Raw genomic sequence first — 11,887 nt, 5'->3', positions numbered from 1 at the left:
CTAAGATAAATTGGAATACAGACTGTAGAATCTGAAAAGTGATTAAACTTTTTCAGAATCTTCTCGATATAGCTAGACTGCGTAAGTGCTAGACTATTTTGGAACCTCACGATTTTGATTCCTAGAATCACATCAGCCTCGCCAATATCTTTCATGTCAAAACTAAAAGTCAAATACTTCTTAGTTTCTATGACACTTTCTATATCTGTCCCAAAAATGAGCATATCATCAACATAGAGGCAGATTATAACACCAGAGTTTCCTTGAAATCTACTAAAGATGCATATATCTCCTCCATTAATCTTAAATCCAGCAGATATCATCACCTTCTTAAATTTCTCATGCCACTGCTTTGGAGCTTGTTTCAAGCCATATGATGACTTAATTAATTTGCACACCTTTTTTTCTTGTCCAGGTAATACAATCCCCTTAGGTTGCTTTATATAAATCTCCTCTGCTAGATCGCCATTGAGGAAAGTAGTCTTTACGTCCGTCTGATGAATTATCAAATTATTGATAGCAGCTAAGGTAATCAAAAGCTTGGTAGAAATAATTCTTGCAACAGGAGCAAACGTGTCAAAATAGTCAATCTCCTTCTTCTGCTTGAAACCTTTTGCTACCAATCTAGCCTTGTACTTATCCAGCATTCCGTTTGACTTTAACTTCTTCCTGAAGATCCACTTGCAACCAATTGGTTTGCAATCAGGAGGAAGATCCATCAATATCCAAGTATTGTTAGACATAATTGAATGCATTTCATCATCAATTGCTTTTCACTAGAACGGAGCATCATGTAAGGACATTGCCCCGAAATAAGTTACAGGCTCATTCTCAATCATGAGAGTATAAAAGTCTGGTCCAAAGGATTTTGGCTTAGCAATTCTAGAGCTCCTCCTTGGTTCAACTTCTTCTGAAGGTTCAGAGGATTTTCTCTTCTTTGTATTATAATCTGAAGGAATATTATGTTCATTTTTGCCTTCTCTCTTCAAAAAAATATTCTCGAAAAAATTTGCATGAACTGACTCGATGATTGTATGAGGTGAGGGAAACTTCAAATTCAAGAATCTGTTGGCTTTACTGGTTGTTGAATAACCAATAAATACACAATCAATGCCTCTATGACCAATCTTTGATGTCTGCTGATATGGTAGTCTAACACGAGCTAAGCAACCCCAGACTCTGAAATAATTAGCATTCGGCTTTCTTCCTCTCCATGCTTCATATGGAGTCATATTGACTTTCTTACGTGAGACTCTGTTGAAAATGTGGCAAGTAGATAACAAAACTTCTACCCACATATTTTTAGGTAAGCCTGAATTGGTAAGCATTGAGTTCACCATTTCTGTCAAAGTTTTGTTCTTTCTTTCAGCTACTCCATTTTGTTGAGGAGTATAAAAGGCTGTCAGTTGTTTTTCGATTTCTTCATCTTCACATAGATGTTGAAACTCGGACTTGATGTATTCTCCTCCTCTATCTGATCGAATAACTTTGATGCTTGAATTCAGCTGCTTTTCGACTTCTGTTTTATATGCCTTGAACTTGTCTAAAGCTTCATCTTTAGATCGTAAAGAATAGACATAGGTATATCTAGAACAATCATCAATAAATGTGATAAAGTAACGATGCCCTCCACATAATAAAAAGTCCATTTCACATACATCAGTATGGATCAATTCCAATAAAATGGATTTCCTCTCTATTGAATTGAAGGTTTTCTTAGTAATTTTGCATTTACTACAAGTCACACATTTATCCATATGTGTTTTATCACAAACTGTGATTAACCCCTTATTAACCATTTGATTAATGGACTTAAAATTCACGTGGCTTAATCTACCATGCCATAAATCAATTGACTCAGAAATATAAGCAAAAAATATTTCATTTTCAACATTAAGTTTAAACATACCATTTGCAGTATAGCCTTTCCCGACAAACATACCATTCTTAGACATAATGAAATTATCAGATTTGAAAACCTTCTTAAATCCATGCTTGGAGAGGAGGGTACCAGACACCAAATTCTTATGAATATCTGGAACATGTAGCACATCTTTCAGAGTAATCACTTTTCCGAAGGTAAACTTTAAGTCCACGCTTCCTTTACCTACAACCTTGGAAGAGAAAGAATTTCCCATGAACATTGACATTCCATCCCCCATTATTTCGTAGGTTTTGAAGGAGTTAAGATTCATTGCAATATGGCAAGTTGCTTCAGTATCAATCCACCACTCCACTGCGGTTCCAATGAAAAAAGCCTCAGTGATTACAACAGTTAGATCTTCCTTAGCGAGTTTCTTAGGCTCTTTCTGGTTCATGAGATTAGCTTTGCGTTTTCGACAATCTTTAGCAAAATGGCCGATCTTATGACAATAGAAACACCCTTTGTCTTTTGCATTTGCACTGAAGCCAAACCATATTTTGAAGCTTTCAGAAGACTTGGCTTTCAAATCATTTTTCTTGTGATTTTTCTTGATGGTTTTGTTGTGAGACATTTCCTCAACAACATGAGCTTTTACTGTTGTTTCTTTAAAATCTTGCTTGACATCATGATTTCTGGTTTCTTCTTCAATGAAGATGTGTTGCATTAATTGTTCTAGAGTAATATCTTCCTTTTTATGCATGAGTTTATTACAAAAATCCTTCCAAGATTGAGGGAGTTTTGTAACAAAAAACCCCTACATGGAAGTTCTCGTAAAGAGACATTCCAGCAACAATAATATCGTTTGCTATGAGTTGAAATTTTTTTGCTTGCTCAAAGATTGACTTTCCATTTTCAATCTTGAAGCCCACATAATCAGAAGCCAAGAACTTTTTGGTGCAGGCCTCCTTAGTTTTGCAGACTAATTTGAGAATGTCCCACAACTCTTTGGCGGTCTTGCATTTCTTTGAGTATTAATCATAAAAGGTGTTGACCATACCACTAAGGATATGATCACAACAAAAGTAATCATCGTTAATCCACCTTGAGATCTTCTCGTTGATCGAACTAACTTGATCGGACAGCATTTTGTCTCCTGGAGGAGTTGGACATGGTTCAGTTAAGACATAAGCAATTTTCAATTGTCGAAGGAAAAATTCCATTTTCCTTTCCACTGTTGGTAATTTTTACCATCAAATGCCTCAATATTCGGTTGAAAAACCGAAGAAACAATGTTGGACAGAAACGAAGATGAAACCATTAGAGAGAAAATAATCTTCAAATTGTTGTAACCGATATATTAAAACAGTGAGTATCGAGGCTTAGAGGTGCGTAATCACTTCTTAAAGATAGTTGAAGCCTCTCCTACGTGCAATAGAAGACAAATGGTAGCACTATCTCCGGGATTTAACTAAGCCCAGATATCAAATATGTGCGTTCATGAAGGTTGCACTTCTTCTTCATTAACATATGAATTTATTTCCGTTCAATCAACAGAAAATATAAAACTCACACACTTAAACTGAATAGTTTGAAAACACTTTTTTTTTAAATCTCTTTTTTTCACTTACTTGTATTGAGGGTGTGTGTTTAGTAGGCTAGGTAGGCCTTTTATTTATATTAATATAAGTAGGGATATAATATATTAGTATTAATGAAGCTATACTTAATTTTTCACTTAAATAACACATAAATTGAGGTAAGTTAATATATAAGTTACATAAAACTTTATTGATTCTACATTAAAACTTCATTCATTAAGAATTCAGTTGGAGTTTTAGTAATTTAATAAATAATAAATTTGAAACATAACTCTAATACCACAGGGGGTGTGAGTGTAATTTGCCTTTACTTTTATGTTGTGTACGACGGGAAGGAAGTATGGGTGGCAAATTAATACATGACTTGCCAACAAGACTCTAATATGACACGAGATAATCGGGTTTGGGTTAACCTTAAATGGGTTTGGGTCATAAACGGGTTGACCCGATTAACCCGTTTATTTAACTGTGTTGGGTTAGAGTTGAGGGGTTCAACCAATGTAACCTATTTAACTTAACATGTCATAATCGTGAATATGACATATGTATTATGTTACTTATTTAAACCCAATTAATATAGAAGTTATGCTCTATTCGGTAGGGAAGAAAGAAATTGGATGGAAGAGAGAAAAGAAGGGATGGATGAGACATCCCTTGGGAAGAGATTGTTTATTTTCTTCTCTTTGTTCAGCTGAATAGAAGAGAAGAGAATAAACTTAAAATTTACTATTTTCAAGTTTTAATTATTTTTACCATTATATCCAATAATATTTATTTTTACCATTATACCAAATAATATTTATAATATTGTAATTTATAGAGGATAATACTGTAGTTTAAAATTTGTATAATTTAGGATACTATTTAATGTAAAACTTTAATAACAGTTTACTTGTCTTCCCTCTTTTCATCCTTCCTATTTTTCTTTCTTTCCTTGTATCATTCTTACTGAAAAAGGAAATTTATTCTTCTTATTTTCTCTCCACATCTCTTTCTTCCTTCCTCTCGAACACAGCATTAAGTCATTTTAACATAAACTTTAATTACGCCTTTCTTCTTATTTGGAATATTTAGCCTTTCTTCTTATTTTGAATATTTGGGTTAATTGTGACAATTTTTTTATAGTATTTATTATTTGATTAAGAATTAAATGTCTCGTTTTAATAAACAGGTCGGGTTAGTATTGAGAGTTCCTGACACGATTATTAAATGGCTCAGGTTTGGATTTACCTATTTAGTAGAATATCATTACATCGACATGACAGAAGAATGGATAGAAAATAAGAAGGAATGAATTACAATATTATAAATATTATTGGATATAATGGTTAAAATAAATTTTGGTAAAAACAATTAATTAAATTTTTTTATTAACAAATATAATAAATTATAAATTTATTCCCTTCTTTAGGCATTAAAAACTTAATTGCCGCTCGGAACACACCACTCATTTGTTAGCTCTGCCTTTTGGATTTGGGTCTTTCCAAACTTAGAAACAAGTTTTTATTTGTACGGTGATGTCGAGTTTTTTAAATCACCCCATAATCCACCATCTTGTATATATAGTTCACCCCACATTCTACCATCGTATTCATACCTGTATATATCGTTCACCCATAATCTACCATCGTGTCCATATAATCTTCCCTCTCACGTGCACCAAGCAATTAGCAAGAAAATTCCTCAGGGACGAACTCTTGACAGTTGACAACAAGTTTAGAGAACTGAGCTTTGAGTTGAGCTTAGTTTATTTTTATTCCTTTTCCTTTCATAATCTAGCTTGGTTGATATTTATAACACATGAAATAGTTCGAGTTTGAAAATACATTTCACCAAGCTCGGACTATAAGTTGAGCCTGGATTTTAAAATGGAGATATAAATGTTCTTAAGAAAATCCTTTTCAAAAACCATACGATCTGATTCTTGTTCGAATATAAATATGTACGAAGCCACATGAATTCACTCCAAAAACCGCACATAATAAACCTGGCTTTAGAAATCTTGAACAATTCAAAAATGAGAGTTCGAGAGTGCATGCAATGATGCTTGTAATTGGAAGGACTTCTAGTGGAGAGAGCGTAACTTTGAAATGATACACATGACCACTAGCTCCAGGGATCCGGAAACCATTTGCAAGAGAAAAAATAAGTTTCCCGCATTAATCATTTACCAATGGTGTAGAAACCATTTCAAAATCTGGATAGAAAGAAGCCTCATTCGTTTACATCAAAACCGAACCTGAATAATTAGTAATTGTTCATAAGGGGTCGTGTCTACGTCTCGAGTCGAATTTGGAACTGCTTCCATTCGTAATCATCAATTACAGATATTGGCAAACTCCTCAAAGCAATTTGACTGTCGTCTTTATAGGCGTAATCATCAATGGCAGATATTGGGAAACAACTCAAAGCAATTTGAGTGCTGTCTTTATGGTCAATGTGTGATCATCATAAATTGAAAGTTCCTATTTTTCCAGCAAATGATCAAAATTTATTGGACGATACTCAATGCAATTACCCAAAATAATGAAAAGAAAAATAGACGGAATTTTTATATCAATACTGTTAAGCAATCAATCCTTCGTTATCAGTACACAACCTCCAACGAAACAACTCGTAATGCAACACCGATGCCAAAAATGTGTCAATCATCTCATTGTGTCTCATAGTGATGCAACAGCCATACAAAACTGTGTCAATTACCTCAGTGTCACCCACAAGAAACTATCAAAGATAAAGGAAAGAGGGGTGTCTACTTGCCAAACCAAAAAAGAAAAGAAGAGAGGGGGATGATAAACTAAAACAATGTCAAATCAAGATGCTACATGAAGCAAAAATGAGACTGAATACCTCATGGAGGAGGATTCTCTGCGTCATTGGTTCCTGGAACTCACTGATTAGCGTCTTGCTGATCTCAAGAAAGTGGCTTGGCACGAGTAGCCGGATCTTCCTTGGACTCCACATATATCATGAATGCATAGCCCAATACCCACAAGAGAATGTACAGGAAGGGAACCCAAGATAAACAGGCCAGAAGACTCAGTACACTTCCGACATACTGGGGGTCTTTTATCACCCCAAAGGGAAATTCTGTTACCCATGGGATGTTCTTTCCAAAGCGTACACCATAGTAAGTGCCTGGTTCACCGAGCAATTGATATACCCTGTAATTTGACTGTTTTAGTACATTGACCAAGTACAGAATTCTACTAAATATAAAGTGCACCATATGACAACACACCAAAGAATGGAAATTTTTTTTTAAAAAATTGCACTGCATTTAATGCTCTATAGAAATAGGTTCAAGAAATGTTCGCCCATGTGTGTGTTTTAAGTTACAATGCAAGTGTTTTAGATGTAATAAATTTAAGCGATCAAGGGAATGGATTCAGTGGTTGTCCAGAATGAGATTTTTATTTTTTGCAGATATTAACTTCTAAATTACCTTACTTACCTCCAAAAAAAAGAACATTTATAAACATTGTCACTTTAGGAGAGCAGAAATCTCATTACTAAGAAATACGGAGTGCTTGACCTAATTAACAATACCATCTTCTGTAGTTTCTGCTGATAATTAGATGTAGCGCTTTCTCGGACGCCAACCAAAAAAAGGGATCACCATTGATCTAAACCCACAATCATCCCTCGAGAGATCAGATGTCTGACCATGCTTACCAAGAAACTTTGTTCCACTACATATTTCTATTATTTTTAGTCAAAACTTTATTACAATTTAAATTTCTTGGGGTTTTTGTAACCAGAAATTTGTTGGCTCCTCCAGTTGCAGCACTGGAAAACTTGACCTAAAGGTTCTTCCGGTAATGCTCTTGTGCCAGCATATTCCTCCCTATCTTCTCCTTGTAGCCTTTTACATAGGATCCCTCAGATGGTAGCCATTCCACTCTGAAGGGATATCCACAGATTTAAAACCCAAACACCACACTCTCGTAAAAGAAAGCATTGCTCAAACAAGGAAATGGTCATGGATCTTGATGCACAAATAAATCAAGGTGTTTGAAACAGTGAACATCAAAGCAAAATGATCTGGAGAAAGGTATCCGTCCTTGAACTGTGTCCTGGCCTATACACACACAAAGATGTATTAATTTGCTCACTGGGACAAAGTAAGCTGTTATATGAGTTCCCTTTCTTCCTTCTACTACTCCTAGAAGGACTTGTCTTTTCTCCATGAACCTCCTTCATGGGGCTTTTATGTTTCCAGGCTACTTGCTTCATATGAGAGTGCTTGAGAGTGAAAGAGAATAGAAATTTCTTTGTAGTATGCCAACTCCTCTTTGTCTAAATAGCAACAACTTTACATTATAATGAGTGCAAAAACTTATAAAGTCCCTTGCATATTCTGAATTTTCTCCCAACTTCATTTTCCTGAGAAAAAAAATACTTTCATGGGAAGAAGAACATTTTACCCCTTCCTCGAACTACTGCATCAACCAGAAAGTGCATTTGGAATCTCAGATGATATTATCAATTTTGCATTCAAGGTATTCTGGATTTTCCACCAGAATGGAATATGGTAATAGTATTGGACCATTTTGATGTCTGTTTCAAATTTTACACCATGTTTTTATTTTTATTTTTTTCTTTTTAAAAGAAGTATGATAGTATATGTCCCCGTCTACGTCCAGTGGTAGAAGGAGAAGACCCGAAACAAACCTAACCTTTGACATTACATTGCACAGAGTGGCTAATTTGAATACTCAAACTTGTGTTCTCATGCTTGTCAGTGCGGGTTTTCACCATTTCACCAAATAATAAATATAAGATACATACAAGTTCTTTTTTGTTCAAAATAACTCTAGAAGATAACAAGAGAGATTTGATTTTTAAATGAAAATCACAGTTTAAATGTGAAGTAATTAGCAGCAAAAAGATTGGCGATAGATTAAACGGGCTGAAATGGACCAGAAGTGGATGAAACAGGCCCAAACGCTAGAGAAAGCAGATCACAAGGTAGCGATTGTGTTGTTGGAATAGTAGCGAATGATGATTCTGAGGTAAGATTTTGGACTTGTGGCAACGTTGTTATCAGAGGTGATTCAAGGGGGTGGTGATGTTGGGGTATATAATTGACTGGCAATGTTGTACGTTTTCTCGATCATTGTGAATTGTTGTCTGCCTGCTAACCTGATGTTTTAAAATGTTGATAAGATTATGTATATGTAATTCTGTTGTTTGAGATTGGGAATAATTACGGATATGGACACGTTTTAGTCCTGTGTTGGTAGACATGTTGAAAGGAAATGGTTAAGATAGATTGTATGGATTGTGGCATTGCTTTTTGTCATCGTGAAGGGAAGTGACACTTAAATATTACTTACATCTTGACAGGATTGCCCAATTAAAGCAAAATAGTAACACATTTTACCTCCAAAAATGTCTTCTTATTCATAGAGGTACCTATATTAATTAAGCAAAGTACCTTTTCTTTTTTTCTCTTTTTAACTTGGCTACAAATAATTGATGTACCTCTATGTGACAAGGTACGCTTCATATGGTCATCAAAAAAAAAAAAAAAAAGATACACTTCATATGAACTTCAACTTACCTAATCCGCAGACAAATAAACTTTTTATAATTTAGAAATGAAGAGAAAAGCTTCACAAAGGGGCCATCTACCTAATGCATAGAAACTACTGTCTATCAAATGCATACAAATTTCTCTAAGCCTATCGCAGCATAACCATATTGGCTCGAGTTTATAAATACCCAGTTCAGAATATTATTTACAAATATATTCAACTTTAACTTCAAGCAATACAAACTGATATGAAAACTTAGGCGCAATAGAAATTGATATGAAAACTTAAGCACCATGATATAAGTACGTCTGTGTCTTTAGACTTTCTCCTACAAGCTGAACATATGTAGTTTCTCTGGAATGAAATCATAACACATGCACGCAGACGCACAAAACAAAAGGGGAAAAAAAAAAATCATATTCATAATTTTAAACTGAATTCCTGAAAAAAATTCATTTTTAAAGCTAAATTCAGTGTAACCATCATGGCACAATTTACATATTCCAACTTTGGAACAACATTTATAGATGACATGTTAGATAAGATCACAATACTACCAAAATGACGTGTTAGATAAAACTGAAATAAGGCTAAAACAACATTTAATCATTTTAAAAATTGAAACGATAAATAAAATGACATGTTAGACAAGACTCTCTGTGAGTTTCTCCTAAAAGCTTATCAAATATACTTTAGTTAATGTCTAGTACCTTGTGCTGAAAAATGTGTACCCTAGGTTATAGGTGGAAAAGTTCATGTCTTCTGAGGAAAAAATTCCCAATTCTTATCAAGCCCCAAATGCATTTCAAGATTAAATGAAGTAAGAGAGTAGAGAAATACAGCCTAACTGCAGAACTGTATGTGTGTGTGTGTGTGTGTATATATATATATATATATATATATAGAGAGAGAGAGAGAGAGAGAGAGAGAGAGAGAGAGAGAGACGAGAGATAAAATGGAAAATGGGTAGGTAAGCTGACCTGAAGTTGAGGAACTGGCCGAAGAGGAAGAGGGGCCAGAAGTAGAGAGGAGGCGGCCAAGAGAGAGAGGAGACAGAGAAGAGAGAGAATAACTGAATGAGCTTGAGGGCGTGAGAAACTCGAGCCATCACTTTTGAAGGGTCTCGTTGTCTGCCACACAGATCCACCCATGTCTGTGGGTACTTCCACAGCCAGTGGTAATATGGGAAGGGTACTAACACCCCTAAGCATGCCATTATCCCCATTTCTCTCTCTGTACTCTGTAATCTGTATTGTATCAATCAAAAACTCCTTCAAAGCGCACACAACGGTGATGATGGTGTGTGTATTTGTACTTGTTGGACCTTTCTTCTCCACTTTGCTTTTGTTCTGGAATGGAATTTAGGTGTGTTCGGATAGTATTAGTTAGGAGAGAAAAGAAAAGAAAAGAAAAGAAAAGAAAGGATAGTACCAGTGAGAAAAGAAAAGAAAGGATAGTAATAATTTCTATTTGTGTTTGGATAGACGGGGGAGAAAAGAAAAGGAGTAATAGTTATTTTTGTTTGGATAGGATAGAGAAGAGAAAAGAAAAGAAAGAATAATAGATAAATTACTTTTTTACCCTTTCATAACCATGGGATTTGAATGGAATAATAAATTTGTGTATTGATTTGTGGAGGCTAATTTTGGTATTATCAAAATACTACTAAAATCACTATCCTTTCTCTCACTATTTCTCCCTATCTTCTCAATTTTGACGAGAAAGCAAATAAGAGATAAGGAGGGATAACTATCCCTCCCTATCTCTCCTTATCCCTCCCTATCCCTCCACTTAAGTTATCCAAACACAAACTTACACTATCCTCTTTTTTCTTTTCTCTCCCTATCCCTCCAAATCAACCCTACCAAACACTATTTAGCCACCAAGTCTTCCTAAAAAGGATGGGCTAACTGGGCTCTAAGTCTTCCTAAAAAGGATGGGTCAGCCACCAATTAGTCCAATTATTGTGGTCCAACTATTTAGCGGAACAAGCCCTCTCCTTTTTTCTTTTCTTTTTCTAAAGAAAAAAAAGTACTCAACAATTTAGGGACCAAAGCCACCTCTTTTTGTCCAATTCCACGCTTTATTGTGAGATTTTTCTTCCCTATTACCCGGCCTAGTTAGAGCTTTCTGGACGGGTGTACCACTGTTCGAGTTCTTAGTTTATAAATTTCGAATACGTGGAGTTAATTTAAACTCAAATAATTTGTAAATTTCGAATACATCCTCAAACTTGTAAGATACTAAAGTAAGTTACAATTTTGAAATTTGAGAATACTTTCAAAGGAATATTGTGGTTTTATTTATTTATTCACTTTTGTTTAGAATGAAATAATTCCTATTGAAGAAAATATCATTTTTTTTTTTAATTAACTAACACTTCATCTTACTCTTCATAATATCGGTCGATCGTTGGCGTAAGTGATCTGATCTCTCCTCCGTAAATGAAAGCTGAGAATTTTAAGTCCCCCCAAGAGAGCAAAATTGTATAGCTTTTAAATTGTATGCCTATCTAATAACAATAATAATAATATCCCCTCAAATATCTAAAAAAATATGTATGTAGTCTAAGTAGTGTCTTTTTAATCTCCCAAACCGAAAGATGATCAAGTCCTCAGGTAAGTTGGCGTGTGAGTGTTTTATATCGAAGAAGAAATAAGAGTCATTTTCTGGTTCACTCCACAGAAGTTGACTTCCTCTGACTTCTTCTCTCTCATAAATATAATAACTTGACTTGTAAAAACAGAGGACGAGATTATTTATATATTTTTTAATGTATGGCCATGTTTTTGGCCGCAATGTATTCATTTTGTAATTATTTTTAAGTACACTTGTTTATCTAATTATTTATTATTATTATTTTTTTTGCAAATCACTGTTACTTA

General features: G+C 34.6%; 1 protein-coding gene across 2 annotated transcripts; it reads right to left on the bottom strand.

Moving 5' to 3' along the window:
* Window positions 1–5,588: 5,588 nt before the first annotated feature.
* On the bottom strand, window positions 5,589–10,380 carry LOC132285487 (phosphatidyl-N-methylethanolamine N-methyltransferase). Of its 2 annotated transcripts, XR_009472558.1 has the most exons (3): window positions 9,983–10,380; window positions 6,313–6,626; window positions 5,589–5,927 (listed from the first exon to the last, which is right to left on the bottom strand). XR_009472558.1 is itself a non-coding variant. In XM_059787681.1 (2 exons), exons 1-2 carry the CDS (start codon window positions 10,225–10,227, stop codon window positions 6,377–6,379), a joined length of 495 nt encoding a protein of 164 aa, XP_059643664.1. In that variant the 5' UTR covers window positions 10,228–10,380; the 3' UTR covers window positions 5,990–6,376. The 2 variants fall into 2 exon arrangements, 1 of the variants encoding a protein (XP_059643664.1); XM_059787681.1 differs by lacking the exon at window positions 5,589–5,927 and having other exon boundaries at window positions 5,990–6,626.
* Between the last annotated feature and the right edge of the window lie 1,507 nt (window positions 10,381–11,887).

The sequence above is a fragment of the Cornus florida genome, unplaced genomic scaffold (genome assembly GCF_030987335.1).
Source record: "Cornus florida cultivar Cherokee Brave unplaced genomic scaffold, ASM3098733v1 CherokeeBrave_3.0.0_Hap2_Chr11, whole genome shotgun sequence".
Taxonomy (NCBI): Eukaryota; Viridiplantae; Streptophyta; class Magnoliopsida; order Cornales; family Cornaceae; genus Cornus; species Cornus florida.
This window is presented reverse-complemented; position numbering and strand designations above follow the sequence as displayed.